At 42.5% G+C, this 23,801-nt stretch overlaps 1 protein-coding gene across 3 annotated transcripts in view; it reads right to left on the reverse strand.

The window, feature by feature from the left end:
- Window positions 1-23,801, reverse strand: part of Zfp609 (zinc finger protein 609) — a 133,591-nt gene that overhangs the window by 84,628 nt on the left and 25,162 nt on the right. For 2 of the 3 annotated variants that reach the window (XR_015626839.1, XM_087563028.1), the window contains exon 2: window positions 18,065-18,935. Coding sequence is in view for 2 of the 3 variants with exons in the window: in XM_087563028.1 (XP_087419154.1) it covers window positions 18,065-18,811 (747 nt within the window). In the remaining variant the exon portion in view is untranslated. 3 annotated transcript variants of the gene reach the window in all.

A 23,801-nucleotide genomic window follows, 5' to 3' on the forward strand; every position in this document is an offset into this window, starting at 1 on the left:
GAGACATTAATGGAAAGTTTTGAAGCCCGAATACTGAAACCTCATTAGTAGAAAATATCAGGGAAACATGAAGAACAGGTTGCTGTTAATTAAGGTCAAGGCATCCGCTGATGCCAAGTAGACAGTTGGCCATGAAGGCGTCAGAGATAACAATGGTTGTACTTTGCCCTAATCTTCTCTCTGACAAAACAGGCCTTTGTCTACAGTGACCAAATGCCTCTCAGTTCTCCCAAGCCCTAGACAGCACAGCTGGAGTTTGGTGTTCCAAGACAGGGATTAAGAAACAATCTCCAGCCCACAACCCTGACAGCAAACTCTCCTGGCAGCCAGGACCAGTAGAGATTCATGGGGTGGGGAGTGGGTAGGAGGGAGCTGGATCCCAGGAACCTGATGGCCTGAGTTCTATACCCTGCGCCCACATGGTGGGAAAAGAGCCAGGAGGCTGCCTTCTTCTAACCTCTACACTTGTGCCCATGTAGATGTCTGTCTGTCTGTCTCTGTCTCTGTGTCTCTCCGTCTCCCCCCCCCCCCCACACGCTTCAATCCTCAGCATAGGAAACTAAAACAAACAAAACTAAGGCAGCAGGGCCCACAGGCACAGTGACGCCTCCTCCCCAAGTCAGTGATGTGCTTCCTGGTCCCTCTGATGCTAGCCTGAAGTCTGCCTGGACCCTTGGGCGTGGCGCCTCCTCCCCAAGTCAGTGATGTGCTTCCTGGCCCCTCTGATGCTAGCCTGAAGTCTGCCTGGACCCTTGGGCGTGGCTGCCACAGCTGTCTATCTTTCAAAAACCAAGCTGACAAGAATGGGATTTTGGAAAAACTGAATTACTTCCAAATAAACAGAATCTTTGCTTAGGACATTTGAAGAAAAGCTATGGGTCTTGACTCTATCTAACTAAACCCCACTCTCACCCCAGCTTTAGTCTTGGCACAGCAAATACTAAAAGGCTATCCTAGAAAAGGTATCTGTTTCTAGTCATACAACATCCAAAGCCATAAACGATCCTTTCACTTACAGAGCCTGCATAGCTCTTGCTAACTCTGGAGCCAGGATTAGAGACTAGGCACATGCCAGCTCTTGTTTGGGCTGGTTACCACCTCAAAACTGCTTGGCTCAAGACTTGCCCATTCTTTATAGGATCTTTCAAGTTTCAAAACAGCACCTTTTCTTGGATTCCTCTCAAGACACCGAGGCAGGTGACTTCATCTATTACTTTTAGCTTGGGCTCCACCAGGAACTTCTCTTAGAGTCTACATCCTCACATAGTGAAGGACTTGACAGACAGCAAACCCTGTCACAAGTACTTCAGTGGCATGAGATGAGAGGGGTCACTGACAACAGAGTGACTAGGAATGGGCCATGTCTTCTCGGTGGTTACAGCAGGTAACCTGAGAAGGAAACTGCTGTGCAGACAGCTCCAGCTCATCTTTGCCATAGCTCATCTCTGAACCCTCTATTCAACTCTACTGCCAGAAGTCTGGGGAGAATCTACTTCCTATGGAAACAGAGCATTTACAGCAAGAACTACATATATCACACAAGTTCATAAACTGACCACAGCCGTCTAACTCAAGAAACTTCTTACAAGTACTACTGCAAAGGAAGAGGACATTTTAGCAAACAGCTTTCTAACAAAGATTTTGCCCGTCCGTGAAAAGTTGGCAATGTGTGACAGATTTCTGGTTCTCAAAAACCTTGACCTATTAGCCTAATCCCAAGTGTTAGGCATGGCTCCTGACTGCTCTTTCAATCTCATTTCAAATATTAGATTATTAAAAAAACAAGCAAACACACACAAAAAAATAAGTTTCTTTTACAAGTCTTCAGCTTTCTGACTCTGAGACATGATATCATCTAAAAAAATTTATGCTCTAGAAGTATCGCTTTAAAAAGTAATAATAGGACTGGAGAGATGGCTCAGCGGTTAAGAGCACATGACTGCTCTTCCAGAGGTCATGAGTTCAATTCCCAGCAACCACATGGTGGCTCACAACCATCTGTAATGGGATCTGATGCCTTCTTCTGGTGTGTCTGAAGACAGTGATAGTGTACTTATATATAATAAATAAAATGTCTTTTTAAAAAAAGTAATAATAAAGGCAGATGAAGGCGGGATGTGGTAGAGCACAGCTTTAATCCCCGCACTTGGGAAACAGAGGCAGGTGGATCCCTATGAGTTTGAAGACAGCCTAATCTACAAAGTGAGTCCAGGACAATTACACATAGTTATGAGCCTCCAAATAGGTGCTGAGAATTAAACCTGGGTCACCTGCAAGAGCAGTCAGTGCTCTTAAAGCTGAGCCGTCTCTCCAAACCCCATGGTGAGTGCCTTTGAAGAACAGTGGTAGGAGGCAGTAGTATTGGGCATTCTAATGGTGGAGAATGAATATCTATCTGTGTAATTGCTATTACACAGAGAAACCCTGACTCAAAACAAAACAAAAAATATTAACAATAAAACAGAATACAAATCTCATAATATTTTAAGCAAACTTAGGATTCTGTATCAGGCCTCATCCATATCTAACACAGAGCACACCAAGGCCAGATTGGGCAAGCCTGCTCCATTTCAAATTTCAATGAAAACTATCCCTAGTGGGTGATAAGCCAGTCATTCTGGGTGCTAAGTACTCAGATTTGTTAATTGTTAAAAATAAAGACAAACTGGGACCTGGTAGGGCAGGAGGCAGTAGTGTTGGGCATTCTAATGGTGGAAAATGAGTATCTGAAAAGGAATTTCGATCCTTCTTTTAATTTTAAAGATTTATTTTAGTTTTGTATGTGCTTGTAGAATCTGATGGCCCACAAAGAGGAGATCCTCGCATACATCAAGTGACGTACTTCATGTGCACCTCAACTGAAAGCTGGCTGTTAAGATTGCCCATTTCTCTTACAGAGAAATCAAGCTCAGTTTCCAGCACCCATGATGTGTGGCTCACATCTACCAGGTTCTAAGGGATCTGACACCTTCTTTTGGCATCTGTGGGCAATCACATACATGTGTATCTATGTAAACATGCACATGTGTGTGCACAAACATACACATACAAAAATCTTTAAAATTAAAAGCATCAAAATTTATTTTTAGATACTCATTCTCTAATTATCTGTAATTATAGTTCCAGGAATCTGATGTTTTCTTCTGAATCCACTAGGCACAGAAGTGGTGCACATACACGCATACAGACAAAACACTCAGTTTAATCTCTTTTTTTCTTTTTGTCTGTAGTGTTGGGGGTTGGTCTGGCACTGCTATGTATTCGAGTGCTAAATACTGGCCCCCAAGATCTGGTGTTCCACAAAGAGGAGCTCTTCATGTACATCAAGTGACATACATCATGTGTACCTCAATTTAAAGTTTTAATAGGTTAGTAAAGGTTAGAGCATGTGATTGGGCAGTAGGGAGAGAAAGGTGTGACTTGAGGAGATCGAGTGAGGGATCTGAGGAGAATCGAGAGGGGAGGGAGAAGGGCATGGAGAAAGGAGGAGCTTGCCAGGAAGCCAGCTGGATCATGAGCACGTGGCCCGGAGAAATGGGCCCTGAGGACAGCCTGGTCAAGAACGAAACAGCAAGGGACAAGGGACTTACGACAAAACCTGCCCAATCTAGGCTTACCGCTTATCAACAAAACACCAGGATTTGTGTCTTCTATATGGGTTATCTAGAACACATAATTCTTTTTACACTGTAAACCAGGCCGGCCTCAAACTTACAGTGACCTTCCTGCCTGTCTCCCTAAGTGTTGGGATTAAAGGTGTGCAACACTATGTCCAGCAGATAAATAGTTTTAAAGATATTAACATTTTAAATTTTCTTTTATTTATGTTTATACATGTTGCCTGTTTTTCTATACCTGCACCATGTCTATACAGTGTCTGTGTGGAGGCTAGAAAGGGCACTGCATCTCATTTACTGGAGCTCCAGGTGGCTCTGAGCCCTTGACATGGGGCTTCTCTAAGAGCAGCAAGCACTCTTAACTGCTTAGTCATGTCTCCGGCTCACTCGGGTTTTATATTTCACGATGGCAATGCTCTGAACACTGACCTGTGGAGGCAGTACTGATGTGTATGGTGGTAAACATCTGCAATCCTGGCACTCTAGAAGACGAGGAAGGCGAACCATGAGTCTAAAGGTCCCTATGTAGCAATGCTGTTGGGAATAATTTGTACAGTACGTCATCACTGTTTCACAGTCACCACCCGTTTGTGATTCTTTAGCTGTTTGGTATCACAATTCTTCCAAACCACCCTACTTTATCCATTGGGGGTTGGGGGAGTGGGGAGAGAAAGAAATAGAAAAGGGGAAAAACTAAACCAAAAAACTTCTCCAAGGTCTGGGGGATACACCTCAGTGGCAGAGTCTTGGGTGGAATGTGAAGGTCCTAAGATCAATACGCATTACCTCCTCCCACACACACACACACAAAGGGAAAGTAGCTTCGTTTTACAAAAGCTAAGGAGCAACTACGTGGGACTAGCATGTACATGGGACACGCTTGGAATTTGCTGTTCTGGGAAAAACTTTGTGCTTTGGTCTAGCCAGATTGATTCCCCAGCAGATGTAAACTCTGCTGGTCTTTCCCCGTGGCAATGCTACATTACACAGCACTTAATCTGAGCAGCTGGAAAGCGGAAAAGGGAGGATGTCAAGGCCTACCTGGGATAACTGGGACTCTGTCACAGAAAACTCAGGAAAACTGAGGCCATCCTCAATTGCAAGAGAATGAGTAACCCCAACAGGGAGGGCCTTATCTAGCCATTAAGTGTACACCCTGGACTGAGCCCTAGATGACCGATCTGACCCTCTGTTAACCTAACCAGGTTCCCATTCCTCTTTGCTTTTCCTTTTAAATGTGTGTTTGTGGTTTGTGAGTATATTTATGCGTACATGTACAGAGAGGACAGAGGTCCTTGGTGGTTTTTGTTCGTCTGTTTTTTGTTTTGTTTTGTTTTTGTTTTTGTTTTTTGAGAGAAGTCTTTTATTAGGACCTGGGCTTGCCGCCAACTAGGCTAGCTGGCCAGCCAACCCTAAGGATCCAAGGATCCACCTTTCTCTGGCTTCTTCAGCATTAGGAGAAGCAGTCCGGTTTTCTGCATGGATGCTAGAGATAGTCGCTGTGCTTACCTGTGCTTTCTGACTGAGCTGTCATCCCAACCCCACTATGCACCTCTTATTACACAAGTATTTTGTTTGTCTTAGGGTAAAGCTTAGACTTTATGAATACATATTATCCATCAACGCTGTTCTCAAACGCAAAGCCAGCTTTCTACGGCACTGAAACTGAAAATAATTGTTGTCTTAATGCTAGAGAAAGAACTGGTTGTGTGTCATATTTATGGAGTCAGTGCGGTAAACTTCAGCTTGTCGTTACCCTGAGTAACTCTGAAGGCCAACTCCACACCGAGTATATCACAGTCTGACTTTCCACCTGGCATTTGTAGGAGATGGGAAAGAACAAGAGATACTAGAGGGGGAAAAGTGTCAGCCTCTTTCTGAGACTGCTTTCAAATCCCTACGTTCTCAACCCAAGCACATATGTATAATCAAACCGAGAAATGCCTTATGGCAGCTTTGTCTGAAACAGACATTCCACCAGCTGTGTAGGAGTCTGCAGAGAGGTGGAACCGATCTGCGCTAACGTGGTGTGTACAAACGTGGAGTCACTTTGTGTGATAATTTCCCCAGCCACATAACTGCCAATTTTCAGTGGTATGTATGATCCACTTGAAACACCACAAAAATCTTTTAAAAAATGCATCAAGAGAATAGAATTAGTTTAACTTCTAAGAGTAAAAATAACATACATACTCATGCTAAAAGCTGTTTTTGAAATTTCATTGTACAAGGATGTTAATCTTGCCAAAAATATCATTCCACAATACTTTAAAATGACTTCATAGTACACTTAGGTATTTGTAAATGACTGAATTCTAATCATTCCCCCTTAAGTAAGACACTTACAATCTCAGCAGTGAACCAGGCATGGTGGTGCATGCCTGGAATCCTAGTACCTGTGAGGCAGAGGCAGGAGGATTAGGAGCTTAAGGTCATCTTCTTTTATATAGGGAATCCAAGGCCAGCCTGAGCTACATGAGAAACCCCTGTGTAAAAACCAACCAAACAAAAACCAACAACCCCAAAGAAACAAACAAAAGATAGACTAAAGAAAATAATTTATAACACAAAATGTTTAAATCTCTTCTGGTCTTCAAAGGAATTATGTTTCTAAAGACAAAACAAAAAAACTAAGGAGATAAGGATTTCTGCTATTTCTCTGATATATTTGTCTTTCTAAAGCAGCATGCTTAGTTTAAATATATCCAGAAGTAGACTTAGGAAGAAATTAAGTTTTTATTTATAGCAGCATTCTTTCATTTTAAAATGTCACAAACTTCCTTCCGGAAAATATTTTTGTCCATAATAAATGCAAAAAAATACAATCACTAACATATGGAAAATAAAAAACAAAACGCAGAAACCCTGATTTGGAGCAGCAATAAATTTTGATTATCTAAATCTGTTTTATTCTCTTTTAATCAACTTTTAAAAAGTCCTAAATTGCTACGCTGTGGCGAACGGATCCAGCTGTGTTGATGCATTGATCTCTAACCCCTGCATTTGGGATTAAGTTTTCGGCCAGTCTAGATTACATACAGTGCCACAACAAACAAGAGAGCAGTGAATTAACTTCAAATTTGTTTGTTTTAAAGATGAATACGTAAAGCTGGTGTGGATACTAGCCATAAAGGGTTTTTATAAGTTCTCACAAATTCAGTACTTCTCCTAATAATGATGAAATTGTGAATCCGGCTTCATTATAATTGAATTCCTAAATGCCTGGCCCTGTGCTGTCTACAGGTCAGGTGCTGAAAAGGGGCAGCTGGAGGAGAAGCTGGAACATGACATAAGATACCCTGAGCATCAAGTAACGTCCGAAGCTCAGCGGGCAGGCAGATCATCTGGAAGTGGCAAAGGCAACTCTGAGAGGTCATTCACTGTGAGGTTGTCTCTTAGTAACATCAGAAGCTACACCCATGAAGTGTCAACAACACAACTGTCCAAATGTAAGCTGAACAAAGAGGACCAATGAACATTCCAAACTGGACAGGGACATGTCCTCAAGGGTTCAACCCTACAAATTATAGGCAGCTGAGTAATGCTGGGCGTAGGAGAAGTGGTCCTCCCTAGGGAAGGGCACACCAATTGGTTGTTCAGCGCCAAAAGGACAGTTCTGAAAACATACATACGTTGTATGGACTTAATGGGTCCATAGAACTATATATGTTTATACATACATACATACATACATACATACATACATACATACATATATTTGCATGCAATGACATATATGCATGCAATGACAACCGGCAGGAAAAGAGAGGCATGAATATGAAGGAGAACAGGGAGGAGTACAAGGAGGGCTTGAAGGGAGGAGAGGGAAGGGACAAATGATGTAATTAGATTACGATCTCGATTATACAATATAGTGAAGAACTTGCATAGAATGCTTCCCCAAGAATAATGGGTTTTAACACACTAGAACATTAAAAGCCCCAGAAGGGATTCTAGTGTGTAGCCTAAATACAGAAGCACTAAGAGACTTCTGTAGCTTGAATACTAACCGGTCCTAGCCATGTTACCTCGACTGGTGCAAGGTCAATGTGTTGTACCTCTCCTTCTACGTGAAAGCACGGTGCAGCTTTCACTGACATCTGACTCAGTGCACTGCTGAGTCCCTGAAAACGAAGGGCACATTGTCCAGAAATACCAGCTCTGGGTGAGTCAGCTGGGTGCCAGTTTATGAAAACCTCCTTAAAGAGGCTCTTGCCAAACAAAAACAGAATCCAGACAGGAAACTTTATCAAAGCATAATCCAGTATTTGTCACTAGGGCTAGCTGCAATTCAACTGTCTAAAGTTTAAAAGCAATTAGAGAGTTTTCCAGGGACACAGTTCAACTGTACTCTCTCAGTGGACAACAAAGGCTTCAAACTGAAGAGTGACCTGGTCAAGACCTGATTTTTTTCTCTGAAGCTAGCGAAAACTTTACAAAGAGGAGTATCCTGATCCTCATTCTTCTGGACTATTCATGCTACCTGAGCTAATTCTTCAAAAGGCTGAAGTCTGAGGCCAGTGAGAAAGCTCAGCAGTAAAAAGACACAGGGTGACCTGAATTTGACCCCTGAAACCAATATGAAGGTAGGAGGAGGGAATTAACTTGATAATGTCCCTTTCACCTTCACTTGTGCACCACAGCACACAGAGCAGTGCCCACATGCGCAAACCCCCAACCCCAAGTAAATATGTTTTTTTTTTCTTCTTTTTATCGAAGCTGGGAACCGAACCCAGGGCCTTGCGCTTGCTAGGCAAGCGCTCTACCACTGAGCTAAATCCCCAACCCCGTAAATAATGTTTTTTAAAGGATCATGCTATCTTCATTTCAAATCTAAGGAATAAATTTCAGGACTTAGTTAAACACCAAACAAACTGGTTTGAAAGGAAATGGTTATGAAAGAGCTATGGTTCTTCCAACTGATCTGTACCAAAAGGAGTCCAAAACACTGATAGATGAACTAAATTGGCCACAAACCAACCTAAACCACAATAGCCTAAATGTTCTGGATTAATCTCTCCCTTAAGCTTTCTTCAGAGTCAGTAGGAGTTGCAGTATTGTACTGGCTATTATAAATGGATACCTGCTGTATGTTTCAGGCAATAAGCTTTCCTGGTCTCTAAGGGTAGCCTTTCTCCTTAATTTCGTAACTATCTTTTATCACTGTATCTCAGTTAGCAATAATGCATTAGAAACAGGTCTTTTGGGTGGGGGTGGGGGGTCTTGCTGTGTTGCCCAAACTGGTCTCTAACTCCCGGAGCTCAAGGGATCCTCTTACCTCAGATGAGACTCTAGGTACAGGAAACTGTGAAGATAACAGTTTTCAAATACTTAATAATATTTAAGTGCTATGCTGGGCACTTAAGCTTCCTTATCTTGTTTAAACTTCACAGTAATTTTAAGAGATGATGGTTTGCATTACAGCTAATGAGGGGAAGCTTGAATCTTTTTTAAAGATTTATTTATTTTATGTATGAATACACTGTTGCTGTCTTCACACACACCAGAAGAGAGCATTGGATTCCATTACAGATGGTTGTGAGCCACAGTATGGGTGCTGAGAATTGAATTCAGGTCCTCTGGAAGAGCAGACAGTGCTCTTAACCGCTGAACCATCTCTCCAGCCCCAAAAAGGTAAATATTTTGAGTTTTTCTCCGGTTTTTACAGTTCTAAACCCTAAACTGGTGGGATGATTTGGGAAAAGCCCTGCCTGACTGGAGTTCAATCCCTAGGACTTACTCGATAATAGAAGGACCAAGATGTTCATTGAGCATTACTCACGCACACCTCAAATATAATAAAAGTAAAAAATGTTCTAAGTTCCAAACCCCTAGATGATCCCTATAATTTGGAGCATCTCAATTTGTCAAAGAAGACAAAAGATAATCTATACAGCACATAGAAAAGGAAAAACCACATGGATGGCCAAGGGTTAGTTTTTATTCTTTAAAGCTTTTTGGTAAATTTCATTTTCACTTAAAAATTTTAGTACTTATTTTTATGTTATTATGTATGGGTGTTTCTGCCTGTATATGTTTGTGTGGTAGTGCATATGATGCTCATGGAGGCCAGAAGAGGGCTCCCAGATGGTTGTGAGCCATCATGTGAATGCTGGGAACTGGACCTGGATCCTCTGCAAGAACAAGTGCTCTTAACAGATAAGGCATTTCCCTGTCCTCTCACTGTCACTTTTAAGAAGAAAGGGACAAATAATTTGGAGCTGAAACTTGAGTATCAGTCAACAGGACAGCCAATGCTTGTGGGCATGAGGCTGTTGCTTGTTTTGTAACAAGCCTACTACAGAGGCATACCTCGAACTCTTAAGCTCCTGCCCCACCAGCCTCCCAAGTATCGGGACTACAAATATGCCCTGCCACATCCAGCAGGAAAGCTAATGTTAAAATGCAAGTTGTGAAAAACTGAGCCTAGGGTTACTGGGAGCCAGGCTGACGTCTGGCACTGGAGTCTTTATCCAGCTGCTGCCTCAGAAGCTGCGGCTGTTGAAGGTGACGACGACCTTCAGGCTCCTGTTAGTTATCACTTCATGTGGAAACCTTTCTCTGGAATACTTTCAGAAGAAAAATCACTAAGGGTTGAAAAATACCTCCAGGGGCTAAAAGTTAAGGGATTTCCCTCCCTCTCTTCCTTTCCTGTTCTGAAGCCATAAAGGTACCACTGACGTCAGGGCCATGAAGATTCAAGAACAAGAAAGAATTACGGAAATATACATGTACAAAAAGGAAAAACCCTCTTACAATATCTATTTTTCTTCATTCTGAAGTCTTAAAAGAGAAGTCACTTTACCATACCAACTGCCATAATGGAGACACATTCTTTAGGATCTATCATATTTTGTATTACTTTTTATTTAGGTGTTAAGTGTCTCTTTGAGTGCCAGATGTGTGTAGCGCTGGCAAAGGCCAGAAGAGGGTGTCAGATCTCTGGCAGCTGGAGTTATAAATGGTTGTAGGCTGCCTGACATAGGTGCTGAGAATGTAGGTCCTCTAGTATCTTTATATCCTATAAATAGAAATTTTCAAAGTGCTCTACATTACCCTCCCACTCTTCCAGCAGTCTGTCCTCTGTCTGTCATGAACTCTGCCTCATACTGAGACAGATCTAAAGTCAAAGACGACGTAAACACTGAAACACCAGTATCCAAGAATGAGAAACTTCCAGGAAAAGTGTTTGAAACAAATGTCTCCTCAGATAGCCAAGGGCATTTCTTATGTGGGTGCTCTCATCCATGACTAAACTGTATCAAGAGTAATATATTTTAAAATATTAATATGGCCTGGCACCTTCCTGATGCTAATTCTTCTAAGCCCACCCAAATGGTACAACTGGGAAATTAACTGAAGAGAAAAAGCAATCTTCCCTCTGCTCTCTACCTTCAGACACTCTCCTCCATACCACTGCCGTGTACAGAATCATTCTATACAAATGCGGAGATAAAACATGCTCACACACACAAATAACTCTCAGCAGGATCCAAAAATCAAAGCCTAACCCCATGGTTTTTAAGTGAGCAAGTCCAATTTCCTTCTTTGTAGCTCTTGACATTTGCTGGCAAGAAGCCGTCTGGATTTTTTCTGCCTTGTTCCTGCACCAGAAGGCTCTGCACTGCAGGTCAGAGGATGATAAGGAAATGAACAGTGTAATTTCCAAGGCCTCTGTCAGCAGCTCTGGAGGCAGGGTACTCAAGCATGGCTTGAAGAGGGCAAACCACAGAGAGGAGGTCTCAGGCAGTCAGCAGTGGCAGATCTCAGCTGTGCATGCTATTGCCACCTCCAGCCTGAAAGCACACGCCTGCTGCCTCCCTAGGTAAGCCCTGCTGGTAAAAACTCTTGTACCCAAATGGCAAAATACATGGTCACATTGGGGGAGGGAAATTAAGGACTAGGACCTAGATTTTATTTTTTTCTTTGCATGCTTATGTAAGCAAGAAAAGCACTACTTTTCCACGAGACTGTATATACTGGCAGACCCACAGCAACATCCATCCAACACACTCAACACCACCCCAGGGATGCAGCCAATTCATATGAAATCTCAAGTACAACGAAGCTGCTTCAATACCTCTGAATCCTGTTTTCGGTCTTTTGAGGCTTTAGAACATGGTACCAGCATGCAAATTTCCCAAACCAGGTTTGGAACTTCTCCTGGGCACAGTGATGAAAGTCCTAGCCAACATGTTCATCTGCCACTGTCGGGCTTCTTGTGCAACGGACTGTTGCTATAGTTCAGACCATTATTGCCAGGACAGACCCATACATATTCCAACTAAAATTATTCTTTTTCTAATTGTTACTGAATCCTTCCTATGTATTACAGCTTTCTCTGAGTTAACTAATGTAACTTTTTGTTTTGTAAACAAACTCTATGTAGCCCTAGATGTCCTAACTTCCCATGTACAACAGGCTGGCCTCGAACCCAAGAGACCTCCCTGCTTCTGCCTCCCACGTACTGGAATTAAAGGTGTGTGCCATGATGACCAACAACTAATTTAATATTGCAATAACCAACGTGCATACTCTTATTTTCCATGACACAGCTAGTGCAGAGCAGTTAAGTAACCAGCTCAAGATCACTCAGTTTAGCACAGAGCTGCGAAACTCCCGACAGTCAGGCTACTGATCACATTCTTAAAAAAAAGAAAAATCAGAAAGGGGGGGTAGGGAGTGAGTATGTGTACATCTGTGTTTGTATGTGTGCACACATGTATTTGCTATGGTTTAGGTGTTAGATCAGAGGATAATTTCAGGGAGTCCATTTTCTTCTGACATACGGGTTCTGGGAACCAAACAATGGTCATTAGAAATGGCAGGGACCTTAACCTGCTAAGCCACTTTTACACCTCCCAGAGTACACTCTTAATCACAAAATCATACATAAGACTTGATGTGAAATTTATATTAAAGCTGGTCTTAAAATCAGAAATGGTTTCCAATATGCACCCCACAGAGAAAATGTACAAGGTTCACAAAATCTCTTTACTTCAAAGTGAAGATTTCTGGGTCCTTATACTAAAAACGTATGCAGTAGATGTGGTGTAGGATCAACAATCTATACTTATAACCAAACCAAAACCCTGTTGTACACGTGCTATGTATCAATGACGGCATCACAGCACAAGCAGAGGTCACAGAACAATTTTCTGGAGCCAGCTGACTTCTTCTACTGTAGGGTTCTGGGTTGGGGGTTGGGTGTGGGGTATGTGTGTGAACTCAGGTATGTGTGTGAGGCTTTCCTGAGCAGAACTTCAACTGCAAGGCAATTTTGAAAGTCTAACAACCCCCACTTTGAAAGACATCCTTACCTGGGTTCTATGTACTTTTAGGAGCTCTACTTTGGTTGGTAAATTGTTAGCTCTAAGAGAGAAGAGACCATCTCTTCCTTATCTACAATCTAAGATCCAGCCATTTAATATATGAAACACACAACGATATCTGTGGGTCAGTGGTAGTTCATCAAGCAAAGCAAAGCCTGCTGACCTCAGTTTGATCCTTGGACCTATATAGTTCAATGGAGAACTACTGTGACAATTACAGATTCATTAAGAAACCTAGAGTAATACATACTATATAATTTGGTGTTCAAGAGGCTGGAAAGACGGCTCAGTAGATAAAGCATTGGCTGTAGAAGCACAGGAACCTGCTTAGCATGGAGAACTAAGCATGACTAAGTATATGCCTGTAACCTCAGAACTGGGAAGAACTGGCAGACTTCCTGACTGTCAACCCCTGCCTCAAGAGAATACTACTGAGTACTAGAGCAGGACACCTGACGTTCATGTGTCTGTATGGGTGCACACTCTACACCCTGCACACATACACAAGCACACACATGCCCAGAAAAATCATGGTGTTTAAAAAAACCCTAGCTTTAACCAGGTGTGGCATAATAGCTCATACCTATGATCCCAGAACTCAAGAGACCAAGGACGAAGGACTGCTGTAAATTTGAAACCAGTCTAGAATAGAAAGCGAATTGAAGGCTCACTACAACACAAAGACCCAGATTCAAAAACAAAATCAGACAAAATCTCCCAAACAACAACAAAATCAAGAAACCTAGCTTTGTCACAATCTGAGAAAGCCTGAGAAGTCACAAGATCTCCAGAGTCAGGAGGAAGCTTCCTGTTGGAGAAATTGGACAAGATAATCTTGCTCTAGACTCTCCTTGAATTACAACACCCATAATGAGAATAAGCGTTGCTGAATAAAACTAAATCATGCTTGTAGTTAAGACAATGCAACTCGGACCCACATAAGAATGATTCAGCTTTCTATTTTTTTGGTGAAGGAAAATGTTTGGGGACGTTTGGCTATACTGTCCATAACCGAGAAAAGAACAGCAAGTCAGGAGGAAGGCATCAGGAAAGCCTGAGATCACAGAATAACAGGCCTGACCTAGACTGGCCAATGAAGAATGGCAACACAAAAGAAATGACATGGAAGGCATAAACTAGAATGGGAACCCAAGGGCAAAGGAAGATGCTCTTATAACATATATGACACAGAACCTATAATCTGAAGGCAAAAAGGCCAAGAGCACCCTCAACTGTTTTCTTTGTATTCTAAGCTAATGGGAAAATGGCAAATAAGGAATCTGAAAGCAACATCAGCTGGCACCCAAGCACTGCCACAGCAGAAGGGAAGGCTCCTACCTTGTAAAATCAAAAGCAACTGCTAAGGAAAGGAAGCTTGCTTGGGACTGCTAAAGTCTAGACCCTAACCACTAGAGCTGACTAGGTACTATGACTTAAAAAAAAAAAAGTATTTTTGATCAATGCCTCATCTGGAACTTCTGGACAGACATACACCCTGACAGCACTAACAGATCACACTGTCTTGTTTGTGAATTCCGTTTTTCTTGCCTGTCAGAGGGGCAACAAAAGCAGTAAAATCAGGACACTGAGAAGGAGTCCTACTCCTTCCATCTCCTGTTCATCTTCAACCTAGCAACTTATCAATCAAGTCAAAAGCAAGGAAGCAGGCAGAAGGCAGAAGTTCCATGTGCTTATTCCTTGACATTACCTCTCCCATCTCCTCAGGGGTATTCAATTCAGGGCAGCAATGGCTCCTAAGAGCCACTTCAGTCTCTCCAGTAAACTCTGCCAGGAAGGTGTGTTGGAGCAAACATTGATTTCATGAAGGGAAATACACATCCTCAGCTGGAAGAAAATTCCTCAGTCACAGAGCAGTGCCAGACACTTAACTTTGATAGAGAGAGCCCTGAGGTAGGGAATTTGAAATTCAGCCCGTTAGCTAATAATGCTTAACATGGGACAATTTTAACCAGTATCACAGTCTCCTCTCCTATTTGGAAAAGTGGGTGGTGGGGGCTGGAGAAATGGCTCAGTGGTTAGAGCACTGGCTACTGTTGCTGAGAACCCAATTTCCGTTCCCAGCACCCACACGGCAGCTAAGAACTTTCTATACTTCAGTTTCAGAGACCCCAATGCCTCTTCTGGCCCCTGAATACATGTATGTAGACATACATTCAGGTAAAACACCCATATACATAAACTAAAAATAAATAAATCTCGAAGAAAAGGCAGCAGGGAATATGAGTTTCCCCTCTTCACGATAGTCCCAGCTCTATTACATCACACGTTTTGCTATTTGGGTTCTGTTGATTGTCCCTACAAAAAGTAACATTCCAAGCCAGTTATATCAGAGGCAAGCCCATATTTCAGGGGAAAAAATCTTGAAGAGGTTTCAAAGCCTCCGCTTGCAAACCAAACTACAAGCTTAAGCAACACTCCCTGAGCAGCACCCTATGGTGAGCAGCACCCTAGGTTCCAAGTTCTGAAAAGCTGATGCTCCCTGAAAAACTCCTAACCTTTTCTTTCTTATCCATGCCTCCCTACCTCTCTGCTCTGCCATCAAGATCAAGCCCCTGCCAGCCACCCTTTGGATGGGCTGCACCCTGACCCCTTCCTTTCTTTCACTTTGCCTGTCTCCTCTTCTATTCCAGACATGCTTTTTCCTTGCAAAGTGTGTTATCTCCTAGCAACTTCAAAACATTTACTTAAATATTTTATTAACCAAAGACAATATGGTAAAGTTCCTTTGAGCAACTGTATCCAACTGGGGTTCTAGAGTACAAGTTAAGGAATGTTTAAAAAGCAGACTTAGCCAGGTAGGTGCTGTGCTAGTCATCCCAGCAATACAGAGGCAGAGGCAGAGGTAGGAGTACTACCTCAAGTTCAAGAATAGCCTGGTCTAGCCAAGCACGTAGGTGCACTCCTTCAGGAGGCAGAGGTAGGCAGATCTCTCTGAGTTTGGGGCCAACCTGGTTTACAAAGAGAGTTCCAGTACAGTCAAGGCAACACAGAGAAACCCTGTCTTGGAAAACAAAAAAAAAAAAAATTAAACTAAACTAACCAACCAAACAAAAAAGAATAACTTGGTCTATATAGTAAGTTCTAGGCAAGCCAGGGTTACATAACTGGGTCTGTATTGGAAAAAAAAATCACTAACAATAAATAAATACATAAAATTGTGCTTATGGTAATATTGAACTGCACAACAAATTGTATGATTCGCAATACTTCCCAGAAATTATTTTTTCCCAAAATATGAAACACCTTTTTCCTTCCCCTTTTATCTTTCATTGACTGCTCCATTCTTAGTCTGCCAGGGAGGCCAAGCTTACGTCAAAGTTACATTAAGGGGCAAGACTCCTTAGCACCAAGATGTAATAGCTACAAGTACAGTGTCTTTCACGTCACCCAAACAGTCTATGCACCTACATAAGAGAAAACAGATTTCATTTCTTCTTAGAGGAAGTCACGAGCACCGAGACTTCAATCTACGCAGCCTCAACCCAGCCACCCACAGATGACAACTGAGTTCAGAAGAGTCCAGCACAAGCACTCTAAAGGATGAGAAAATGAAGATTGCGAACATGGATATATGGCAGGGACCCCCTGAAGCCAGATGTAGGGAACAATCTAATGAGCCTGGAACAGTAGCAGGAACTCCTGGTCCTCCCCGGCCTCTTTAAAACAGCATTATCCATCTGCACCCCAGAGAAAATGGCAAATCACAGCCAGCACAGGATGAACCATGCCAATTACCAGCTGGAACTTGACTCTACCGAGGTGGACTATAGCATCTGCCACCCAAACACAGGCAGCCTCTCTGGCAGCTGCCACTGGCAAAAGGGAATCAACCATTGTGTTATGTAACTGGAAGAAAAATCACAGTCCATCTACGGAAAATGCCCAGATGTCGCTAAAAGCTACAGATATGCCAGAGGCAAAGACCAAAATACCTATAGCAAAGAAAACACAAGCTACTACTGAAATCCAGGCAATAAGAGAGCACCACCACCCAAATACATACATACATACATACATATATATATATATATATCCAGTCTTTATTAACACGTACATTTGGAAATAGGTATTCCCTGCTGCAACTGATGTAATTACAGAGAAATCAATTTATGCTGCATCTGCTGCGATCAGCTGAATGCATAGGGCGAGCAGAGCAAAGCAGAAAATCAAGAGCCAAAGAACAGCTCATCATCAGACCAGCTGCTTTGTAGGAAAACGTAGGCTGCTCAAGTCTGAGGCAGCCTGAGCTGACCCTAGACTGGAAACTCTTCTACTACAGCCCTACAAGCTTCATTTCCTGAAGCATCAACATCACTTTCCTGAAGGGAGGGAAGCAGTCCTAATGCCTCCTGGGGTTGCAGGCACCTATGCTTCCGAGTCAAGCAGGAGGGAAGGCATCATTACACTACTTGGCCACCAAGAGACTCCTGATTTCCGATGGTTGCAGGAGATAACTGGCAGAGAGCAATACTTTCAGGGGCCAAACTTTCAAAGCTACCACAGTAACTCCTAAGGCCTGATTCAGTGCTGCAGAGTACAGCCAGTACCTCCTGTCCCTTGCTTACTAGACTGGTACCTTTATCACTTTGTCTTTGGTAACCACCAATAGAACGCTTAGCAGATATGCCACGACAATTAGCACTTTGTCCTGCCATAGACTCAGCAGTACCATTTACCCCACTAAGAACAGCACTCAGCTTAAACATGTAACCAAAGCCTATTACATTTATCAACCATTATGATTCTGATGATCAAATTTCAGTCAAGCAAGAAATCCATGAAGATTTAATGTCAGCATCTAGCAACAAGTGCCCTGACATGTGACAATAATAAGGTGTGAGAAAATTCACTCTACCAAGTAGCTGATCCCCACACAGAAATCATATTCCAAGAGGTCTGGGCCTGCTGCAAATGAGTCTGTAGGGAATCCTTTAATTTGGAACAAAATCACATTATCATTACCAGCTGCTCTGACCTTGTAATTGGTCATTACCCACAGACTAATGAGCCTCCCACAGAGTGCACACAGCATTTGGCAGTTGGTCCGGGGCAGTTCGGATGGGCAGTGGGCAGCCAGATCTGGCCACCTCTTACCTTTTCAGACTTGACTTTCTTTAGTGGCCGACACTCATTCTCCCCTTCCTCTGGCTCCGGCTTAGTTCCCAAAGGATTGAGCGCTGCCCCAGGTTCACTAGCTATACTCCCGAGCGGCTCCACGCCTCCTGTGTCCATCCCTGCATTTCCATCATACTGACTACCCCGTCCTCCCAAGGGAACTGGCTGGAGCACCCCAGGATCCTTTTCCGAACAAGTCCCCGCGCCTTCACTTCTCTCCTTCTTGCCCTTAGATGAGCTGCTCTCCTTTTCCTTCTTGGAGCCAGCTACACTGCGTGACGCCTTCGCAGCCTTCTCTGAGCCCTTGGGAGCAACAGCAGCAACCAGGCCTCCTGCACTGGTACCATCTCCTGAGCGACCCTGCACCTCTTTCTTGTTTGCTGCTCCCTCACTTGGAGAGAACAAGGAAGTCCCTGGAGTGGGCTTGCTAGTGTCTTTGCCACTCTTACTCCTTTTGGATTTTGATTTGCCTTCCTTCCCTTGAGGACCTGGCACTGGGGTGACAAACTTGATGTTGTCTGGTAGTGTGGCCACAGCATTGGGAGCTGGTATCCCCACCTCCTTGGAGCCTGACATTTCCAGTTTCTGCTGGTCCTTTTCCAGATCGGCGTCCAGGTCGATGATGAGATTCCCTACTCCAATGTCCCATTCATCCCCACTGTCGTATGTCTCAACCGGGTTTGCATCCACTGCTTTCCCTCCGCAGGCTCCACTGCTCAAGGACATCTTAGAGTCAACGTCCACCTCAGGATTCAAGGCTCTTCCTTGCCCCCAGCTTTCTTATTCAGCTTCAGCTACGTTCTTAGACCTGCCTCCTTGGTCAGAAAATGTCCAGTGGACAACATCATTGCTGGAAAAAGAAAATGTTAAAAAGCTGTTAAAGAAAACAATACAGGCAAGGAGAGAGCTGGAAACAAACTCCCAATACAAGCTGAACCCTTCCTGCGTGACTCTCGTGCCTCAGTGAGCAAGACAAGTTCAATCATATCTCCAACCATGTCACTCTGGACTGAGAGAAGGTAATTCCCATTCCACCTCCTCAGGGAAGAATACAGTATTTCTAGTTGTTCAAGACTCTGTCTGTGGTGAGTGTTAACTAGTAGTCTTCTACAATTAGCTGCCCCTTCCCAAAAGACTTAACTTCTCTTACCACTGCCAGCTGGCACACCTGTCTGATTCAGTACAGGCCCCAACACAGCAGAGATTGCAGCCGCAACAACTCTGCTCACACCCCCTTTTCTGTGAGCTGCTTGAATTATCAGTGACTCAGAACATGATCTAGCAAAAGCCTTAACAGCTCTCTATTAACAGGGCCAATCCCTACTAAAAATAGTGTACATATTCCTTGTCATTCTAGTGCTGAAGAAGAAAAGCCTTATCGTGGTTAAGGGAAAGAATGAAGAACTGGGGAAAATGCAGATTCAGTGTTTGACTGCAACCAGAAATGTGGCTCTCAGAGGGACTCAGCCTATCACTTGATTCCAGAGAAGCTTCAAAGTCCTTACCAAACTCCTGGCTGGAACGCATGTCCACCAAGTAGGGTTCATATAGCTTTTCCTATTAAATATTTAGGAAGAAAAATGTTTTCTTTGACTCTGCTGAAAGACCTACTCCCAAAAAGTAGAATGATTTTCTTCTTTGTGATGCTAAGATTTAAAGACCTGACTAAAAGAAAGACATCAAGGCTTTACACCACAGGTACATAAACACAGACAGGCTTTACAAGGATAATTTGTCTGTCCAGGTCTTCTGGCTTAGGAGACATAGAGAGAAACATCACCTAGAAAAAAACAGCAACTAATGTGTACCATCCAGGAGTTATTCTATGATAAAGCCAAAAGTTTTGTTCTTGCTTACTTCTCTGTGCACCATCTTTCTACATCTGTTTACAAAACAAAACAAAACAAAACAAAACAAACTTTAGTGACACACTTGTGTTAAAGGAGCAAGCCAGTGGTGTCACAGAGCAACCTGAAAGTAATTATTTCACAAGTAAGTGACTCCTACAGGACAAGGAATGTGACTGTCTACCTACTCTGTTGTAACAATGACTACAAACTAGGGTGCTGAGGGGCAAAGGCATTTGGAAGAGTAGGGCTATGCCATGTAAGTGTCTGAGGTTTAAGCAAGAGGTTTATACCTTAATCTGCAGTTTAGCTTCAGACTTGAGACGCTCACAGCAGTTAATTACTGTTTATTAGCAAATATCAAGTCCATAAATCTTGCTTCCTCCAGGATGAGCTAAATTAAGAGTGGGGGAATAAGATGTAACAACCAAGAGAAGAAAAATTACCCCATGAAAGAAAGGTAAAGGAACCATACATCCTGAAGACTCAGAGAGGTGAGGACTTTGAAAGTGACCTATGAATTCTAAAGAAATCATTAGTGAACTGTTTGGATTTTTTAATACTCAAGAAGACATGGTGTCTAAGAGTAGTGTATAACAGATATTTGTTTATTCACCTAATATTCTTAAGACTTATTCTCTAGGATGTGGTAGGCATCAAACAAATGTCAGAAAATACAGCAACTAATCACAGTGTTAAGGCAGTAGAACTTGGTTCTGAAAGCAATTCTCTTGCAAGGGACTAAGGGCATTTCTAAGAACGAGAATGCTTACACTGAATTCCCATAGAGGATTATTACAGCACAGTTCCTCCCCAGACCATAACGTAGCACCTCCGCAGTCTCTTTAGCTGTGGCTAGGCTTATATCTCTTCCACAGTAACTAAAGCGTCACCTACCATCTCCAGAGCTGCATTATCATCAGTGCAGAATTTAGTCACTCAAGGACCTCACGTTGTTTTACCCTTGGAAAACCACTATAACTTTCCTTACATACAAGAGACTTTCCTCTAGAAAATAGGGTGGTAATAAAGAGAGACTGGAGGAGGAGAGAAAATGAAAGCACATGCATACCATTCTGCTGAGAGCTCTCGCCTCACTATGTTGGCCGACTCGTGTGAGAGCAGGATAAAGTCAATGCCAATAAGGAAGGAGAGCATTAGGAAGGTAACAGGCTAAAGTGAGAAGCTATGATTTAGCTGAAAGGACAAAAGCACATACTACTATGGGAGGGTGGTAGAGTGCTTGCCTAGCTGCTCATCAAATATATACAAAAAAAGAACGACGACGAAATTAAGCGTAAATCAGTATCAATTAAAACCAGAGCAATCTAAAAGGCACAAAAATAAATCATGCAATAAGATCATGCAAAATTATCTTTTCAGAGAGCAAAGGGAATGAGCAATAAAAAACAGTAATAAAGGAAACAGATGCCATATTTAGTACCACTGAAGAGATTGGAATAAGTGGGAGAAAAGCAACCTATAAAGACAAAATACAGGAGCAACACCTTGTGTAGACAAAGATTTTTCATGTAGACTGGAAATGGTCACTACATGTTCAGCAAATTCATTATTTAGAGACAGATCCTCAAGCAGCCTAAGATTGCTTCAAACTCACTATGTAAAACTCCTGACCCTCAAGCCTCTGCATTCCTAGGGATGTCACACCTGTACCAACACGCTGAACTTTTTTTGAGACTGGATCTCCTTATATTGCCCAGGCTGATCTTAAACTAATGAGCTCAAGTGAGTCTTCTACATCTGTCTCCAAAACACTTGGAATTACAGGCCTGTGCCACCATGCCTGGCTCTGTGAGACCAGTGTTTTTAAAACAGGAGATCTCAGCCAGCCAGGCAGTGGTATGGCACACCTTTAGTCCCAACACTCAGGTAGCTCTGTCTGAGTTCAGGGCAAGCCTGGTCTATGGAACAAATTCCAGGATAGCCAGGGCTACATAGAGAAACCCTGTCTTAAAACCCACTCCTAAAAGAGGACTAGCACAGGCTACTATGGTCTAAAAACAAAAAACAAAAAAAAAAAAAAAAAAAAAAAACCACTATAAAGCCAAACAATGATCCAGGGAGAAAAGAAAATCTACAGAATTTAAAAGGAAATTTGCTAGGAAAGAATCTTATACTAGAAGCTATTATAAAATAAAATCTCTTGCTGTCTCTCTTTCCCCTACCCCAAACAGGGTTTTTCTGTGTAACAGTCCTGGTTGTCCAAAGCCTGGCTTGGTAGACTAGGCTGGCCACAAATTCAGAGGTCTGCCTGCCTCTGTCTGGAATTAAAGGCATATGCCATCATGCCTGGCTGTAAATAAATGAATCTTTTTTTTTTTTCTTTTTTTCGGAGCTTGGGACCGAACCCAGGGCCTTGTGCTCGCTAGGCAAGCGCTCGCTAGGCAAGCGCTCTACCGCTGAGCTAAATCCCCAACCCCAATAAATGAATCTTTTTAAAAACTTTACACTAGTGGGTCTGCTGGCAAAGCTAGTTGGGAAGATAAGGCAGGAGGCTCACAAGTTTAACAACAGCCTGGACTTCAGTTAAATTCAAGATCAATCTATGCATCCCGGTGTGATTCTATCTCAAAAGTAACAAAAAACATTTTTGAAAAAGCAAATCAGTTGGGCTAAATGCCCAAGATCCTAGCTTCAATCCCAGTACCAACAGAAGAAGCAAAAGTCAAATAAAAAATTTTTCACTGTGAGATTGTTAGTAATGAAGATTTCTATATATATATATATATATATATATATATATATATATATATATATATATATATATATATATGGGGATGGATGTTTTGCCTGCATGTAGGTATGTGTGCCACATGCATCCAGTGCCCCCCATAGAGGCCAGAAGAGGGCACCAGATTCCCTGAAACTGAAGTTATGGATGGTTGTGAGCACCATGTGGGTGTTGGGAATTGAACCGAGGTCCTCTGCAAGAACTCTGTGTGTGTGTGTGTGTGTGTGTGTGTGTGTGTGTGTGTGTTGGAATTAAAGTGGCATGTGCCACTGTCTATGTAGCAAGTACTCTTAACCACTGAGCCTTCTCTACAGCCCTGTTTTCAGTTCTTTAAGTATGTATGTATGTATGTATGTATGTATGTATGTATGTATGTATGTATGTATATAGTCAAAAACTACATAGAATACAAGTTCCATAAATGTAAATAATTCTTGTAAATATAAATGCTAAATTGTATAATCTGAAGAAAAATTCAATATAAATATTAAACACCTTTACCTATTAAAATGTTCTTTCCTAGAAAACTACCTAGAATGTCTGAATGTCTAGGACATAAACTAAAAAGGACATATGCCAAGGAATGATTTCTAGTGGCCCTGGTGTTCTTTCAGAGAGCTCATCTCCTGTCTTTGACAAGAAAGGATTATGTAAGCATTATATTACTCCAGCCAGGTGACTTCAGAATCCCAGCTTTCAAAACTCAGCAGGCTCCATAGTAACTTTGGTGGTACATTTCAAAATATACACTGTAAAAGTGCCAAGGAGTCTTTAATTAGCCTTGGCCACAGCAGCCAAACCATTTCCCATCTGTTCCATACAGCATCCCTGGCTTTATACAGCTAATAACCAGCTCTGACAGGTCGTTGCAGAGATGTTTAACCTTAGGAGGTAGGATAACTATCACACTGGCTGGAAATGAAGAGCAGTGACCTCTTGCCTCCACAGATGAGAGAGTGCAGAATCAGGACAGCCAACACTGTCTCGGAGCACTTACACGTGCAAGAACTTCTGTGACAATTTTCCTCACTTTTCTCTCCCCCTGTGTAACTGTACTCCAGTTCCCTATTTAGGATCACCACCCACCAGATTCTGATGTCATTTGTTCAACCAAAAC

The sequence above is a fragment of the Rattus norvegicus genome, chromosome 8, assembly GCF_021556685.1.
Source record: "Rattus norvegicus strain SHRSP/BbbUtx chromosome 8, alternate assembly SHRSP_T2T, whole genome shotgun sequence".
Lineage (NCBI taxonomy): Eukaryota > Metazoa > Chordata > Mammalia > Rodentia > Muridae > Rattus > Rattus norvegicus.